The sequence below is a fragment of the Petaurus breviceps genome, unplaced genomic scaffold, assembly GCF_028583685.1.
Source record: "Petaurus breviceps papuanus isolate PSGF00001 unplaced genomic scaffold, PetGlider_PUasm1.0 221, whole genome shotgun sequence".
NCBI lineage: Eukaryota > Metazoa > Chordata > Mammalia > Diprotodontia > Petauridae > Petaurus > Petaurus breviceps.
The window spans coordinates 11,372,786-11,392,050 of NW_027185877.1; the positions used below are offsets into that span (position 1 = coordinate 11,372,786).

Below are 19,265 nucleotides of genomic sequence, written 5' to 3' on the forward strand. Positions count from 1 at the left end.
CCCCCCCCCCCCCCCCCCCCGGCCAAGAACGAATTTTCCTTGGAATGGCTAGTTCCAGTAGTTGGGCAGTTATCATATCTCTTCTCAAGGACGTGACTTGGGTCCCAGGAGAGGAGCAGCCCTCACATTCTCAGGATCCTCTGTGCCCAAACAGCTCAGGGTAATAGAAAGGTCATATTGAGTTGGGACCTTGATTTGTATAATCTTATTCCTCACAGAGGGTCTTTCCTTGCCCCTTCACTAGCTCCCCTTCAGTTGATTTAGATCTTTCCATACTTCCCTGTGTTCATCAAATTCATTGTTTATTATAGCACAGTAATATTCCATTACATTCATGTGCAGTTTGGTTTTTTTAAATTTAATTTGATTTTTAATTTCAAAGGATCTCCTTTCTCCTTCCCCTCCTATTGATAAAGCAAGAAAATCCAAATTACATTTCAAATATGTACAGTCATGAAAAACAAATTCCTGCATTAGCTATGTCCCTTTTCCTTTCAAAAAAAAAAGGAAAGGAAAAAAAGAAAAGAAAATGATTTAGTCTGTACTCTTGAGTTCATTAGCTCTCTATCTGAAAGTGTACTGTCTTTTTTGTTCTGTAATTCATTTACTTTTTCGATCAATAATCATTTACTAACTGCCTACTATGTGCCAGTCACTGTGTTGAATGCTGGTGCATATATGTTTAGTATTGATATTTATTCATTATTCATTATTTTTTGGCAAAATGTAGTTTCCCTGCATTCTCTTAATTAGATCTATTTTTGTTTTTACTTTGAGGTCATAATGGTTACCTCTGCCTTTTTTAACTTCAGCTGAACTGAAATAGATTCTGTCTTGCCCATTAATTTAATTTATTTTTAATATCTTTTTATTTTTGCTTTTTTTTTTTTTTTGGAGAGGGGAACGAAGGGCAGTTGGGGTTAAGTGACTTGCCCAAAGTCACATGGCTAGGTTTTTGTGTGTGTGTGTGTGTGTGTGTGTGTGTTAAGTGTCTGAGGCCAGATTTGAACTCAGGTCCTCTTGACTCCAGGGCCAATGCTCTATTCACTGCGCCACCTAGCTGCCCCATATATCTTTTTATTTTAAATGTGTTTCTTATAAACAAGAATATTGTTGGATTCTGGTTTCTAATCCAGTCTGCTATCTTCTTCTATTTTATGGGTGAGTTTATCCCATTCACATTTACAGTTATGATTACTGTGTATTTCTTTTCATGCTATTCTTATATTTATTCTTCTCTTTTTTCTTTTTCACTTCTGAGTGTTTTGCTTCTTATTAATGCCTCCCTTAATCTATCTCCTTCCACTTAGAATTCTTCCCTTTTCTGTTAGTTCCTTTAGTTTCTTACTCTGTGCTTTTTGCCCTCTAACCAGTTTTCAGATGAGAGTGAGATTCAAGTATTGTCTGCCCCCTTCCACTGCCCTCTCCTTAATGTATAAACTCTTCTGCACACAATGTTTATGTGAGATAAATTTCTCCATTTTTTCCTGTCTTTTTCTCTGTACCCCAACTCCCACATTCTTATTCCCCATCCATTCCATTTAAATAAATAATAGTACAAATACAGCACAATCACACCTAGACTCTGTATAATTAGATTCCATTTACCCCAGGTCATGAGGTTCTGAAGGGCTGCATATCATATCCCTGTGTAAGAATGTGAACAGTTTAGTCCCTTATGATTTCTTGATTTCTCACTTATGTTTACATTCTTACGCTTTTTTTTTTGCCTTTTTAGAGGGCATTTGGGGTTAAGTGACTTGCCCAAGGTCATATGGCTAGTAAGTGTGTCCTGTCAAGTATCTGAGGCCACATTTGAACTTAGGTCCTCCTGACTCCAGGGCCGGTACTCTATTCACTGTGCCACCTAGCCACCCTCTCTTATGCTTTTCTTGACCCATGTGTTTTATATGTCAGATTTCCTACTTTGCTCTGATCTTGTTGTCAGGAATACTTAGAAATCTTCTGTTTCTTTAAAAGTCCATTTTTCCTTCTGTAGGATTATACTCAGTTTTGCTGGATTGGTATTTTTGGTTGTTAGCCTAGAGTCTTTGCCTACTAGAATATTATATTCAAGTGCTCTGTTTCTTCATAGTGATGACTCCTCAGAATGTGAATTCTTTCCTTCTTTCTGTTGCAGTATACTTCCTTGACCTTGGAACTTGGGATTTCGGCTATAATTTTACTGGGAGTTTTCATTTTGAGATTTCTTTCTGGAGGTGACTGGTAGATTCTTTCATTTTCTACTTTGCCCTCTGTTTCTAAAACATCTGGATGGTTTCGTATATTATTTCTTAAAATATGATTTCCAGGCTCTTTTTAAAGAAATAATTAATTAATAAAATTTAAGTTTTCAGCGTTTATTTCCACAAGATTTTTAGTTCCAAAATTTCTCCCCATCTCTCCCCTCTTCCACCCTGAGATGACATGCATTCTGATTACTTCTTCCCATAGTCTGTTCTCCCTTCTATCACCACCACCCCCATTCCTTTCCCACTTACTTTCTTGTAGGGAAAGATAGATTTCTATACCCCATTGCTTGTACATCTTATTTCCCAGTTGCATGTAAAAACAATTTTTAACATTTGTTTTCAAAACTTTGAGTTCCAAATTCTCTCCCTTCTTCCCTCCCTACCCACCCTCATTGAGAAGGCGAGCAATTCAGAATAGGTTGTACATGTGTAGTTATGCAAAATACTTCCAAAACAGTCATGCTATGAAATGCTAGCTATATTTCCCTCCATCCTATCCTGCCCTACACTTATTCTATTTTCTCCTTTGACCCTGTCCCTTTTTTTTTTTTTTAAAGCAATTGGGGTTAAGTAACTTGCTCAAGGTTACACGGCCAGTTATTTCTGGGTGTGGTACTGAGTATCTAAGCCCGGATTTGATCCCCAGGTCATCCCGACACTGGAGCCGGTACTCTTACTCGCTGAGCCACCTGGCAGCCCCTCGGCCCTGTCCCTTTTCAAAAGTGTTTGCTTCTGACCACCCCCTCCTGCAATCTGCTCTCCCTTCTGTCATTGCCTCTTACCTCCCATTCCCTTTCCTCCTTACATTCCTGTAGGGTAAAATGTCTAATTGAGCGTTCATGTTATTCCCTCCTTAAGCCAAATCTGATGAGGGTAAGATTCATTTATTCCCTTTCACCTCCCCCCCTTACCCCTCCATTGTGAAACCTTTTCTTGCCTCTTTTATGTGAGATAATTTACCCCATTCTATCTCTTCCTTTCTCCTCCCAGTATATTCTTCTCTAGCACCTCAATTTTATTTTTTAGATATTGTCCCTTCATATTCAGCTCACCCTGTGCCATCTATCTGTCTGTCTGTCTATCTATCTATCTATCTCTCTATCTATCATCTATCTATCTATCTTTCCTCCAACTACCCTATTACTAAGAAATGTCTCATGCGTTACAAATATCATCTTTCCAGGTAGGAATATAAGCAGTTCAACTTTAATGAGTCCCTTATGATTTCTCTTTTCTTTTTTTACCTTTCCCTGCTTCTCTTGATTCTTGTATTTGAAAGTCAAATTTTCTGTTCAGCCCTGGTCTTTTCATTAAGAATACTTGAAAGTTGGGGCCGGCTAGGATGGCGCAGCAGATAGAGCACTGGCCCTGGAGTCAGGAGGACCTGAGTTCAAATCCTGCCTCAGATACTTAACACAAAAACTAGCCATGTGACCCTGGGCAAGTCACTTAACCCCAATTGCTCTCCAAAAAGAAAAAAAAAAGAATATTTGAAAATCCTCTATTTCATTGAATGTTCATTTCTCCCCCTGAAATATTATATGCAGTTTTGCTGGTGATTCTTGGTTTTAATTCTATTTCCTTTGACCTTTGGAATATCACATTCCAAGCCCTCCAGTCCCTTAATGTAGAAGCTGCTAGATCTTGTATTATCCTGACTGTGGCTCCACCATAATTGAATTGCTTCTTTCTGGCTACTTGCTTTTCTCTATGAAATTCTTCTGGAATTCTATGATATTCCTAGTTTTTCTTTTGGCATCTCTTTCAGGAGGTGATTGGTAGATTCTGTCAATTTCTATTTTATCCTCTGGTTCTAGAATATCAGGACAGTTTTTCTTGATAATTTCCTGAAAGATAATGTCTAGCCTCTTTTTTTGATTTTCGCTTCCAGGTATTCCAATCATTTTAAAATTCTGTCTCCTGAATCTATTTTCTAGGTCAGTGGTTTTTCCAGTGAGATATTTCACATTGTCTTCTATTTTTCATCCTTTGGTTCTGTTTTATAATTTCTTGATTTCTCATAAAGTCATTAACTTCCATTTACTCCATTCTAATTTTTAAGGAATTATTTTCTTCATTAAGCTTTTGGATCTCCTTTTCTCTTTGGCCAGTTTGTTTTTTTAAGGTATTCTTCCCATTGGCTTTTTGGGCCTCTTTTGCCTTTTGGGTTAGTCTGTTTTTTAAGGTGTTATTTTCTTCAGTATTTTTTTGGGGGGGTCTTCTTTAGCAAGCTGTTGACTTTTTTTTCCATGATTTTTTTGCATTACTTTCATTTCATTTCCCAATTTCTCCTCTACTTCTCTTACTTGATTTTCAGAATCCATTTTTAGCTCTTCCATGGCCTGAGACCAACTTATATTTTTCTTGGAGGTTTTTGATGTTGGAGTTTTGACTTGGTTGTATGTTTTGATCTTCTTTGTCACCCAAAGGATTCTATGGTCTGAGTTTTTTAATGCTGTTTGCTCATTTTCCCAGCCAAATACTTGACTTTCTAATTCTTTATAGCTGTTTTCAGAGAAACTTCTAGGCAGCTGTAAGTTTTCAGCTCTTCCAAAGTTGTATGTTTAAAGGAGTGGTGTTTATTCCTCTCCTGGTCTGTGCTCTGGTCTGTGATTGACTACAAGCACTCTTTTCTGCCTTTGAACTGTGAGGAGGATTCCCTCTCCACTGCTGCCACAAGCTCCACTACTCCAGTGTTCCTCCTTACCCCAGGACTACAACCCAGATCTAGGCAGAACAAAGCAAGAGAATCTTGTCTCAGAGCCATCAAAAAGATCCCTACAATTGCCCTCTGATCATCCGCTCTATCCGCCCACCATCTTGGGCCAGGAGCTCTAGAAGCAGCTATTGCTGGGGCTGCCACAGCAGCTACCACCACCTCCACCACCTCCATCCACTGTCCCAGTGCTAGGGCCAGACCACAGTCTTCTTTCACCCAGGTCCCACAGAGTTTTCCCTTCTTATGCTGTCTTTGGTGTTTGTGGGTTAAGTCTGGAAACTGCTACAGCTGTCAGTGATTCAGTCACCTGAGGCCTGCTCCAGCCCTTTTTATGTTGGAGTGTCTCATACTAGGCTGTGCTCTGCTCCCAGCCCAATGTGATAGATCCTTCTTCTCAGCCTTCCAGGCTCTCTTGGGTTGGAGATGTGTTTCATTCTGTCATTTTGTGGAGTCTGTGGCTCTAGAATTTGTTTAGAGTCTTTTTTTACAAGTATTTGTGGGAGAGCTCAAGCAAGTCCCTGCTTTTACTCTGTCATCTTGGCTCTGCCCCCAGGCTCTTTCTTTGGTCATGATTTTCAGATAGTCCAGTGATTCTCAAATTTTTTCTCTTCCACCTATTTTCTAGGGCAGTTGTTTTTCCTATGTTTCACACTCTCCTCTTCTTTTTTCTGTCTTTGGATTTTGTTTTATTATTTCTTTGGTGTGTCATTAGCTTCCATTTGGCCAATTCTAATTTTCAAGGACTTAGTAATGTTTTGTATCTTTTTTCCCCAAACTGTTAGTTTTCTTTTCATTTTTTTTCCTCTAGCTTTTCCCTCTTTTCTCATTCTTTCCTCTACTAGTCTCATTTGTTTTTTTTTTTTGTTTTTTTTTTTTTAAAGCAATTGAGGTTAAGTAACTTGCTCAAGGTTACATGGCCAGGTGTTTCTGGGTGGGTGCTAAGTATCGGAGTCTGGATTCGATCCCAGGTCTCCTGACTCTGGGGCCAGCGCTCTTACTCACTGCGCCACCTGGCTGCCCCCATTTGGTTTTTAAAATAATTTTTTAGCTCCTTTAAGGTAGGGATGTCTACCTTACGGTTTTGTTCTGTTATACCCTTTTGCTGCTTTCACAGTTCATTCTGGAGCCTGCCAGGTTTCAGTGCTCCCAAAGTGAGATGATCTGGGTGTCTTGGTCTGTGCTCCTGGGCTGGTTCCTGACCCAGATTTGAGTGTTGTTTCTGGTTGGGAGTTTCAGTAGGTTGCTACTTAGCCCTTGAGAGTGATTGACCTGCCTGTTCCTCTTTGTTCTATGATACTGCACTCTGCTCCTGGGATCAGAGCTACCCACATAACTTTTGGAACTTGTTACATGCTCAGTACACAGGCCAGCACTCACAACTGCTCTTTTCTGCCTTGGATCTGTGATCCAGAACTAATAGTGACAGAACTGCCAGGTGGCACCCAGTGCTTACTCTTCCTAGGTGCTTCCTGACCTCAACAATATCCTGGCCATGTCAGTGTCTATAGACCTTTCTGTCCATTTCCCTTGGCCACCATAGACTAGAAAAATGTTTCCATGATTTTTGATGATTCTAGGAAAATGATTCTTGGCTTTCCCAGTTAAAATTCAATCTGGAGCATTCTCTAGATCTTTTTGGGATCAGTGAGAGGGGAAGCTAGACTAGACCTAATGCTTCCAATCAAACTTTGTTGATTCCACCTATTTCTCTATTTGTTGAACTTTGTTTTTTTTTGTTTTCTTTGCTATCACGAAAAAGTACTGCTGTAAATATTTTGGTGTATGTTATTTCTTCATTTCTTTTTTTTGCAGTCAATCAAAAAATTTATTTTGTTTTCAATTCAGTAAACAATTCAAAATTTCATAACACAGTACAATAAAAAAGATAGGAAACTGCAAATCTACCATTCTCTCCAAAGTTATCATGTAAATTTTTTTTCCTTTTTTTCTTCCCTTCCCTAAGATGGACAGAAATTCATAAGCACTAATTATAACTTTGAATGTGAATGAGATTTTTATTTCTTCTTGAAATTTCAATGCTTCCCTTGGGGTATGAATAGAAATAGAATAGAAAATAGATTTAATTATTTTATTTACATAACTCCAAATTGCTTTTTTGTATGATGGTACCAATTCACAGCTCCATCCTTCAACATTTACTATTGCCATATTTTTTCATCTCTACCAATTTACAGGGTGTGAGGTTCAGGGTTGTTTTGATTTGCATTTCTCTTATTATTCATGATTTGGAGCATTCTTTCATGTGGTTGTAATTCTTTTGTGTGTTCCTTTCCATTATTATCTTATATCCCTTAAATTCTCCTGCTTCCCTTTTTATCACCTTGGTGCATTATAATTTAGTCTTTGTAGAAGCATTTCAAGTTTCATGTAATCAAAAGGTTTTTTTATGTTTTAAAATTTCCTTTATCTGTTCTTTAGTTAAGAATACTTTTCCTGTACATGACTGTGGGCATGAAATTTTTTTTACAATGTAATTTTTTTTTTTTAAAGCAATCGGGGTTAAGTAACTTGTTCAAGGTTACACGGCCAGTTATTTCTGGGTGTGGTGCTGAGTATCTGAGCCCAGATTTGATCCAGGTCATCCCGACACTGGAGCCGGTGTTCTTACTCGCTGAGCCACCTGGCCGCCTACAATGTAATTTTTAATATTATAGTGTAGAATGTTGTTGATCTAATTTCTGCCAGTCTACTTTAAATTTTCCCAGGAGTTTTTATCAAATAAATACATACACACACACACATACATATATATTTTATTTATTTATTTTTGCTTTTTGGAGGGGGGAAAGTAGGGCAATTGGGGTTAAGTGACTTACTCAAGGTCACATGGCTAGTTTTTGTGTTAAGTGTCTGAGGCTGGATTTGAATTCAGGTTCTCCTGACCCCAGGGCTGGTGTTCTATTCACTGTGCCACCTAGCTGTCCCTGTCAAATAAATATTAAAAAAAATTTTTAAAAACCACATCAAAATTCCTTGATATATTTGTTTTACTGAATTGTTATAGTTTTATTTATGTTTATTTATTTTTAGTATTTATAGTTTTAGATTTTCTTGTCTTTGCTACTATTCTATTGTTCTTCCTTATTTTTTTAAACCAAATCTGTATGGTGTTAATGAGTTAAGTGGCTTGCCCAGGGTCACTCAGCTAGTATGTGTCTGAAACTGGATTTGAACTCAGGTCCCCCTGACTCTAGGGTGGTGCTTTATCCACTGCACCATCTAGTTGGCTCAGTGTTAATATACATTTTAAACAAATTACTGAAATCCTAAATTGATTAAGGCTGATATTGAAGCCCTGATCATAGTGTCTTAAAAGACAAAAACCTTATTTTTGCAATTTTAAAATATATTGCCCTGATATTAAATATATGTGTGTGTGGGGGAGCATGGCAAATACAGTTCTCTAGATTTAAACATAATCTACAGACTTTAGCTTTGGGATCTAATTAAGCCTGAAGTCATCTAACTTTGGAGTAGCAAAAACCTCTCAGCAGCTTTCCCTCTTGCTCTCTTTGGGCTGCTTGGTTTTAGATTTTTATCAGTATAAAGCTGCTGCTAGAGCTTCATCCAAAGAAAAAAAATTTGGTGTTTTTACTCAGAGAGAGATACCTTCTCTGATTCCACCTTCCAGATTTACTCCTGGGAGAGTCTCACCCTGCTTTTTCAGTTCCCTTAGCTGATTTTAGGAAACAAGCTAATCTTAGGAAACCTCAAACAAATGGAAACAGACAAATGGAACAGATTCTTAAGTGACCCAGAAAGCAAAACGTTGAGATTAAAAACTGATGAGGGATGGCTCCCAATAGGTTCAGCAGGGACTCTGATCTTATCTTAAGACCAGAACCTTCGATTCAGTCTGGAAAGAATTCAGCTCAGCCTTACTTGGAGTCAGAGTTGAAAAAGTTTATTTTTACCCTTTTACAGAAGTGGGCAAGAGTCCTTAGGGGACTTTTTGCAAGTGAAAGGGGACACAGGCTTTTACTTTTAAAGGGTAGGGCTGCCATTGTCAGGGCTAACTTGTGACTTCAGTGCATAGATAAAAGTTAGGGCTGACTGTGAGGAACTTGTGACTTTGAGGAGTTTAACTTGGAGATGAGATTTGGGCCAGACTGGAGGAGACATGCGGAGATTAAGCAAGGACAAAGGAGTCACAAATTGTTGCCTAGGCAGAGTGCCGATTAGGGGGAAGGAGCAGAGTTTGAGGCTGGGAAAGGGAAACAAAAAATGATTTTACAGACTGGTTTTATAAATTGATGTTACAAAGTTTTACAGACTGATGTTACAAACATAGATCCCAAGCACCCCATCATTACTGATGTTACAAATTGGTATTACAAATTGAGTTTACAGATAGATTTTACAAACATAGATCCCAAGCACCCCATCAAAAACTACTTTCTTTCCTTTAATATATCACTTAATTTGCTCTCTTTACCTGAGAGCAAGAATCCTTTTGACACGCCTCTGCCTGAAAACTCTAAGAACAGGACTTTTGAGGGCCTTCTTTGACAGTTTTACACACCTGTGCACCTTTACTTAATGAGTTCCTTTTATACACACCCAGCTTAGTTTATATGTAACCCCCAAAATTTGAAAGCAAGTATTGTAGCTTTAGAGATTTTCTCACAGAGCGTTGGACTGGATTTCATTATTTAAAACCCTAGTCCTGCAAAAATTCTAAATATATTTCTGGTACTTTTGGGGCTTATCAACAGTTGGTTTTGTAAGCTGAATATCCATAATACCCCGAATTTCCCAAGTGGCCTTTCACTGTGTACACAGGTTTTCTCTCTCTCATCCCCATATAGCTTATTTCAGGGATCTTTTTCAAGTAGACACGTCTTACTTGACAATCTGCCTCCCTCTGAGCATGAAAATTAGAAAAAAGCTACAGCACAAAAACTTGAAAACAGACATATAGACACTTATATACTTAACGAGATAAAATTTACTTCCTGGTAAAAGGAAGCATAAGATCATGGTCAGAGCCCTAACAGGACTATTCTTGCGGAGAAACTCTCTGTGTAGGCCCAATTGAGGGCAACTCCTTGTTAAGAATCTAGAGTGAAAGGCTTTAATCCCTTCATGGTCACCATAAAGGTAGGGTTTTTAAAAGGTTTGAGAGACATAGTTTCAGAATAAGGCTAGCAGGTTATTATTAAAAGGATGGTCATTTGGCTGTTTCTCTCAGACAAAAGATAATCATGCCAGTTGGACTTACAGTTTATATACCCTTCAAAACAGTAGGTGGTCCATCAAACAGCAATCAAATCTAATTGGTTAATGTGATTGGAAGTGGGCTGTATTAAAATGAATGGTTGATTCTGTCTTGGATAGAGAAAGTATCTCTATCTCTTATCTACCCAACCTTAGGCTATCAATTAAAAAATGTATACCTCATCCAAGCCTGAGCAGAACCCATTGGGCTTCCCCACCTTACATTAAATTCCTTGCAACGCTGGGTGGGGTCTAACCTAGATGAGGAGTCAGTGCTATCTCATTATCAGTTATGCCCTTCAGACTGAACTTTTAAAGGACTTTAGAAGAAGGGGAGAGCTCTGAATTTACCGACAAATGACTGGTTATTAACAATCATTTCTCAAAGGGAGGAGACAAAATTCATTGGCAGTGGAATAGTAAATTGGTTCAGCTGTTATGGTAATAAATTTGGAGTTATCCAAGATAAGTTACTGAATTGTTCATGCCCTACATCCTAGTGATTGTATTATTGGAAACATATCCCAAGGAGGTTATTGACAGAAGGAAATGATCCATATTCACAGTAAAGTTCACAGCAGCATAGTTTGTGATGACAAAAATATATGCTTAGTGGTTGGCAGAAATAATTTAACAAATTATTGTATATGAATCTGATGACATAAAGAACAATTTTTATATAATTTTGTTTTTACATCATTTCAATTTCCAAATATAGCTAATTCCCCCTCCTAGTAAGCCATCTATTATGGCTGAATAATAAAAAAAAGAAAAAAACTTGTTCAGCAAAACTAACATCAAAAAAATCTGACTGTAGTTGTACACTCATAATTTCCCACCTCTGCAAAGAGGTGTGAATTGGAGCCCCCAGGTTCCTGCACTGACCTGTACTTCCTGGGTCTTTGGGGTTCAGAGAGCTGGATCTTTAAGACCCTAAGCATTTCAGGATAGATTCCTGGGTGATCTCCTGTGGATAAATGGGCTGTTCTTGACTGAGTAATGCTCTGCCATTTTGTTGGCTCACTAGGTCATCACCTTGGGGCTTTCTGACCACTTTGGTTCTTTCTGAAGTGGGAACCTGTCTCATTTTTTTTAATAAAATATTTTATATCCCCCAATTACATATAAAAACAACTTTAAACATTCATTTAAAAAAATTTCTGAGTTCCAAATTCTTTTCCTTCCCTACCTTCCCTATGGGTTATACATGTGCAGTCATGCAAAACATATTTTCGTGTTAGTCAAAACACAGACAAAAATCCCTCAAGAAAAATAAAGTAAAGAAAAAGTATGCTTCACTCTGTATTCAGACTCCATCACTTCTTTCTCTGGAGATGGATAACATTTTTCATCATAAATCCTTCAGAATTGTCCTGGATCATTATGCTGCTGAGAATAGCTAAATCATTGACAGGTGATCATCATACAATATTGCTGTTACTGTAAACAATTTTCTCCTGGCTCTGCTTGCTTCATTTTGTGTCAGTTCATGTAAGTCTTTCTTGATTTTCTTGATAGCATACTGCTTGTTATTTCTTATAACACAATAGTATTCCATCACAATCATGTGCAACAACTTGTTCAGTTATTCCCCAGTTGAAGAACATCCCCTCAATTTCAATTCTTTGCCACCACAAAAAGAGCTGCTGTAAATATTTTTGTACATATAGATCCTTTTCCTTTTTTTTTTCCTAATCTTTTTGGGAAACAGACCTAGTAGTGGTATTGCTGGGTCAAGGGGTTTTGGTTTTATAGCCCTTTGGGCATAGTTCCAAATTGCTCTACAGAATGTTTGAATCAGTGTACCACTTCACCAACAGAGCATTAGTGTCTCAGTTTTCCCACATCCTCTCCAACATTTGTCATCTACCCTTTCTGTCATATTAGCCAATCTGATAGGTGTGGGGTGGTAGCTGAGTTGTTTTGATTTGCATTTTTCTAATTAGTTGTGATTTAGAACATTCTTTCATGTGATTACAGATAGTTTTGATTACTTCATCTAAAAATTGCCTGTTCATATCCTTTGACCATTTTTATCATTTGAAGAATGGCTCTTTTTTTATAAGTTTGACTCAGCTTTCTCTATTTGGACGTCCAGTCTGGGCACCTAGCCAGACTATACCTTTATAGTGAGACTGGTAGGTTGCTAGTTTGTTTGTCTGTGTTTGCCCTGGCTTTGCTGGCAGCATTATTACCTATTTCTTGTGGATTTTTGGTTGACTTTTTGTGTTTCTGAAGTGGAATATGTCACTTTGTATAGTTTCTCATTGGATTATTTAAATCATCTTTAAGTACCACTTTCAGGTTTTGGTGATATATACAGAAGCAGGGCAGTCTGTCTATTTGGGCAGGTAAATATAACACATATTACCAATCTATAAAGAATGACATGAATGATTTAGAGAAATATGAGAAGGGCTATATTAAGTGATACAGAATAAACAAAACAGTTAAAAGAACAATATGTTATGACTAAAGTAATCATGCAGTGGCACAAAACTATTCAGAAACAGTGGTGTTAGTATTGTAATGTCAAAATTCAAGGACCTATATCCTTTTCTTTGAGAATTGATAATTTAACTCTCCCCTCCCCCCCTCCCCCCAAAAAAAGTCTTTTGTAAAGGAGTTTAGTTATCTGTTGGGAAGTGTCTTGAGTCAAAACAAAATGTGTCAATACATTTTAAAAAAACAACAACTTAATTTCTTGTGAAGGCTCTTCATATTTTTTTTTCAACGTTTGTATTTCTCTGGCTATTTTGACTAATTTTTAAAAATTATCCTTTCTGAAATGTAATACTCATTTTCTTTTGTTTTGGTCATTTTCTTATTTCAGTCAGTCAATAAACATTTTAAGTGCCTAGTTCATCTAGTTTAAGTGCCTTCATCTAGTTCAGTATCCGTAGATTTTATATTTGATCCTGGAAGGTGATGGAGAGCTGCTAGAGTTTACTGAATAGGAGAAATGGCATGAGCAGGCCTGTGCTTTGGGAACGTCCCTGTGACACTTGAGTCAGACGATGTACTCAATGAAGACAGATTTTTGGCAAGGATACCAAACAATAGGGTACTGCATTTGGCCAGGTGTTAGATGATGAGTGCCATCACCAGGGTGGTGGCAGTGTCAGAGTTAGGAAGGGGGGTATTGGGGACATATTACAAGGGTAAAATTGATAGCCCTTAGCCTATAGATTGGATGTTGAGGGGTGAAAGAGATTGAGGAGTTGAGGAGGCCTTATTTATCCACTACCTCTTTTTCCATTTTGAGGTCATCTAGACTAGGGCTTCTTAAATTTTTTCTTCTTGCAATCCCTTTAGCACTTCTTAAACTGTGGATCATGACCTGGCCCATAGTTTAAGAAGTGTATGTTGTTTTGAGGAAATTGAAGTCCAGAGAGGTTGAGTAAATTGCACAAGGTCACATGGAAAGTTAATTTGTAAAGCTAAATCTACAACTCGTCTCATGACTCCCAAGCCAGTGACTTTTCTATGCCACAATAGGTTGTGTTGAGTGTAATTAATGATTTCTTTACTAGGCTGTATATGCATTTAAATTTACCTATTAATAGTGTTACATTTAGATTTGGGACCCTTCTCATATTTTCATTGAGAATGCCTTTAGTAACTACATAAATCATGAAGATTCTGTTGAGGTACATACCCTGCAAATTGGCAAAAAAGACAGAAAAATGGCAACAGTTGATGTTGAAGGATTATGAAAAGATAGGCACACTGACATATTGTTGATGGAACTGTGAATTGGTACAACCATTTTTGAAAGTGATTTGGAATTATGCAAATAAAATGACTAAAATACCCATACCCTTGGAAGCAGACTCCATTATTGGACTATTGATAAGAAAAGAGTCCTCATATATTCTAAAATGTTTATAGCAGCACTTTTTGTAATAGCTAAGAATTGGAAACAAAATAGATGCCTGTTGGTTGGGGAATGGATGCTTCTGTGCTTTTAGAAATGATGTATATGATGGATACAGAGAAGCATGGAAAGATGTATATATGTACTGATTCAAAGTGAAGTAAACCAAGCCAAGAAAGCAAATAACTACAACAGTGTAAATGGAAAGAACTGTGATATAACAAAGAAAATTGAAAGTAAGTATACCAAAATCATAAAGATTAAATGTGAAAGACATCCTCAACTCCCCCTTTGTGTAGGTGGGAGGCCTACAGGTATTACACATTGTACATTTTCATACTTTCTTATTGTGTCACTCAATTGTGCTGACGTTTTTTTCCCTTTCTTAAAAAAATACCATTTGTCATATGGGATGGCTATTGTGGAGGAAAAAAGGAGGGATACATGGGATATTATGGTGATGCAAATAACATAAACTATCAGTGAAAATTGTTTAAAAAAGATTTTATTGAGGTGAAGGCAGGCATATGGGATAGGTAGCTGCTAATGTTTTCTTTTAGGATCACATTTTTAGAGCTGGAAAGACCTTTAGAAGGCATCTAGTTCAGTTCTTTCATTTTACAGATGGGGAAACTGAAGTAGAGGCAGGTGGAATTATTTGTCCAAGGTGGTAAACACAGCTGGTGGCACAAGGGATAGAATACAAGGTCTGGAGTTAGGAAGATCTGAGTTTAAACTTGGCTTCAGATACTTATGACCTGTGTGACCTTGGGCAAGTCACTTAGTCTCTGTCTCAGTTTCCTCATCTGTAAAATGGGGGTAATAATAGCAACTATCTCCCACAGTTGTGAGGATCAAATGACATAAGAATTATAAAGTGCTTAGCACATATCTGGCACATGTAGGTATTATACAAATGTAGTTATTATTATTGATAATCTTAAAGCACAATATAAATTGGAGTCTTTATTATAATACTACTGTCCTCATAATGTGAGCAGAGGGCTTTGTAAGAATATTAAAATGCTACAGAAATGTAAGTTGTTACTATTTTGATTATTTTTATGTATAATTGGTTAGTTTCATATAGGTTTAGTTATTTCCATGTTGGAACCCTAAAATTCCAATCCAACATGCTGAACAAAAGGACACTGAAACACTCTAAGCTTTTCAATTTATTAGGGAGCCTGGGGGTCCCTAATCATTTGGGTCCAAGATCTTCCTTATGGTCAGAGACCCCTTCCCTTCAGTGCCAGATTTTTTATACATATGGGAGGACACTAAAAATAGAATGAGACAATTCAATTTCATGATTGGTTGATGCCAGAAACAGAAAACTCCATGAGTGGTTGAGGTGCATGTTCCTCAATCCTGACCACTTTGTCAGCAGACTTTTAAGTCATTAACTACAGATTTTTTCCTGGTAAGGGCATTTTACCTGCCACCTTAGTAGAGGTTTTCATGGGAAATCAAATATCCAGTGTTTTGGTCAGTGGTATAATAAGAAATTAGAAGTAAGAAATTAGGAAGTAGTGAGTGAAAGGAAAGGTCACAGTGGAGCAGCGACCGTGAATCATAGGGATGAGGGGTATTGATGCTGCAAATTTAAGGATTAAATGTAATGTGCTTTTCTATAACAGAGAGTCATATAATTTTATCCTATGACTTACAGTGATATCAGTAATACATAAGAGAGAATTTGGACCTAACATATATAACTATCTTAATAACATTAACATACATAACTAACTTAAACTTGATCCTGTTCTGCCTAATTCACTAATACAGTTACTGATAACCATCAAATAACAATAAACTGAATAAGTGCTGATTGATTTGAGTAGTGGTATCAAAATTAATGTCATATTATAGACGTTTCTGTTTTGTTTTTGTAAAAGTGCCCACCTTTCATAATTTTTTACTTATTTTTTATATAGTGCCTTATTTGAAAGGTCTTGAGACTCAATCTCTGGGTTCTTTTAAAATCATTGTCTTCCTTATGGGTTTCTTCATTGGTCAGTTTCATTTCTTTAAATATGTGTGGTATAATGTCAAATAATGTCCAAATAGGATTGTCCCAATATTGTTGAAAAGAATGGATCGCTGTTAGACTTTATTTTGTACATGTTTGTTGTCTCTATACCTTCTCCGCACTAAATGTTCTCAGGATAATGTGTTTTTGCTAAACACTTTGTGTAATCATTTTCTCAACTGTTGGCTCTTGTTTTTGCAGTTGATCTGTCATTTTCTATAATGTTTTTGCAAATGAATTTTTTACTCTAAACTATTGTTGCCCTTGGCTGCCACCATTTCTTTTCCTAGGAAGGAGGTAGAAGAGTTATGTTGGGTAGGGCAATTTTTAGACTTTTCCAGTTTTTCATTGTGGTGAATATGTACATTTGTTAAACTCTAGCTAATAGAGTTCTCACAATGGTCTGCTTATGCTCCTCATGAGCAGTCCAAGGTGATTGAATGTCATATGAAATGCTTTGAGTGCCTGATGAAAACAGTTTCTTTATTTGCCTCTCTACAGAGAACCTGAACCACCTTTACTAATTTCTTTATGTCTTTTGATTTCACTTAGGGCACCAGTATTGCATATGGTTCAGTTTTATATTGTGTATCAACTTTTTGAGTATTTGACAGAGATCACAAGAGTTAAGCATGCTGTGTGACGATCTTAAATTTCTTATATGCTCTCTTTAATTATATGAGAAAAATAATAACCAGAAGATATGGTAATAATTGTTAGCCATTTAATTGTATTGTTTAATGATTTTATGTGATCTTTCTTTTGTAATTTCAGTCCTACAAGATTATCAATTTTGCTCCCAGTCTACTTCAGATTATAGTCTCAGACCAAGTTGAATTCCCAGTACGCCAAGCAGGTGAGTTTTATGTTCTTTATTTTTCTGTTTACAAATCATTAAAATACCTTTATACAGGAGAAAATGAGCTAAAAATGATATTTTAACCCCTTAGTTTCTATTTTTTTCTAGGAAAATAAGAAGCAACTCTGAAATAGTCCTATTAGTGTAACAGCTCACTTTTCTTTTCAGTGGAACATATGGAAAGGTACCAGCCAGTACTCAAAATTTGGGACAGGAAGAAGATATTGTTGTTAGTGTCAGAAATATGTCACTAATGATTACATTCCCTTTAACAACCCTGTCTCCCCTTTTGAATTTCCTGTGGCTCTATACCGTTGCCACTCTCTTCTCTAGCTATTCCCTGTTTTATATCCCTTTCCAGTAACATTCTCCATGTCTTCTCATGGCAAATTAAATTGAATGCATTGAATAGAATGAGATGGTTTATATATGTGTATAAGGTATCCTATATAGATTTATAAATGTGTGCAATAATTCCACTTTATATGTGTATATGTATGTATACATATATACTTTGACTTTGCAATATGGAATTGATTAGAGTCTTGTCTTTAAATATAAATCTGTAATATATAACAAATGTGAGTCATAAGTGGGTGATAAAAGAGCTGGAGCTTAATGCTTTTCTGGCTATATGAGACTTGCCTCTAAGATTGCTGAGTCATTATAAGTGATAATGAAATACAATTTAGTGTCTGTGAGAGCATTTGATTTATTTCCGTAGAACTCAAAAGTCAAGAGTGGAGGTGTAGAAACCACTGATAACATGATAGAGCAGTTTATTCTAAATTGGCTTTCTAAAAATATACATAATGTTCAGTGATATACATTTTACCATTGTGCAGATAAATAAGGGTCTCTAAGCCCTTGCTTATTTATTTTTTTGCTTTTTGGAGGGGCGGGAAGGCAGAGCAATTGGGGTTAAGTGACTTGCCCAAGGTCACATGGCTAGTCAGTGTTAAGTATCTGAGGCTGGATTTGAACTGATTTCCTCCTGACTCCAGGGCTGGTGCTCTATTCACTGCACTACCTAGCCTCCCCAGCCCTCGTTTATTTTAAATTTTAAAGCTTTAATAAAATTAAGTTGTAGGGATGACAAATGACAATTTTACTTTTTTTTTACTTGCTGTTCATTTTTTCTAGCTTTTATATGCCATCTTTGTAGTTTTTTTTTTTTTTGTAGCTTGATTACAACTTTCTCACCAGAACAAGGTCTTTTTCCTTTGTCACAGGATCTGAAATAAATATAATTCTGATTTATGAAGTGCTTGAATTTAAAACAGTATTTTCCTCACAATTGTGAGGTAGGTAACTTAAGCACTATTATTTTTATTTTAAAGATGAGCAAATTATTGGCACATATGGGGGAATGGAACTAGTAGGTATTGGAGGGGTAACTCTTACTTGGATCTTAAAACTCTGAGCCTAGTGCTCTTTCTACTATATCATGTACCTCTGTAACTATTGTAAACTTTTGTATGTTTGCTTTTAATTGTCACATGTAGATAACTTGTAAATATGATGGCAACAAAGTTATAAAAAATGCACAAAAATGCATTTGTATACCTGGGTAAACTCATTATTTGTACTTTTAACATAGAGTGTAGCCTTTTGACTGAGTTCAAGTTTTACAGAGCAAATCCTTTTATTAAGGGGATTTGTTATGTGAAGTTTGGATTCAGTAAAAGGGAGGCACTTGAGGACCTAGAGGGCCACATGTGGTCTTGAGGCTGCAGGTTCCCCACCCCCGCTACATGGTATTTCAAAAAGGATAACTTGAAAATTATAGGGTCAGTTTGTATGAAGCAGTTCTGTGAAAATATTAAGCAGAAATGTACATTGTTGTTCAGTTGTATTTAACCCTGTGATCCAGGTTCCATAGCACATTAATACTGTCCATGGGGTTTTCTTGACAAAGATACTGAAACAGCTTGCCATTTCTTTTTTTCAGGGGATTAAGGCAAACAGAAGTTAAGTGGCTTGCTCAGGGTCACATAGTTAGTTTGAGCTCAGATTTGAATTCAGGTCTGCCTGACTCTAGACCTAGTGCGAATCCACTGAGTCACCAGGCTGCCTCCAAGGCAAACAGAGTTTCAGTGACACACAGCTGGTAGGTGAGGTCCACTTTGAATTCAGATCTTCCTGATTCCAGGCCCAGTGCTCTGAACCATCTAGTTGCCTTACTCTTCTGTAGGCATATTCTTCTGCTAAATGTATCATGCTTAATTTTTCACCTGCTGAATAGCTACCAAAAAATTACTGTTGTCCTGATCCATTTCTCTCCCATT

General features: G+C 36.9%; 1 protein-coding gene across 3 annotated transcripts in view; it reads left to right on the forward strand.

Annotated features, from left to right (window-relative positions):
• The window catches only part of IPO8 (importin 8), a 214,906-nt gene that overhangs the window by 24,413 nt on the left and 171,228 nt on the right, over window positions 1-19,265 (forward strand). For all 3 annotated transcript variants that reach the window (XM_069094877.1, XM_069094878.1, XM_069094879.1), the window contains exon 2: window positions 16,893-16,974. In XM_069094877.1, coding sequence (XP_068950978.1) covers window positions 16,893-16,974 — 82 coding nt within the window. The remainder of the gene's footprint in view (window positions 1-16,892; window positions 16,975-19,265) is intronic.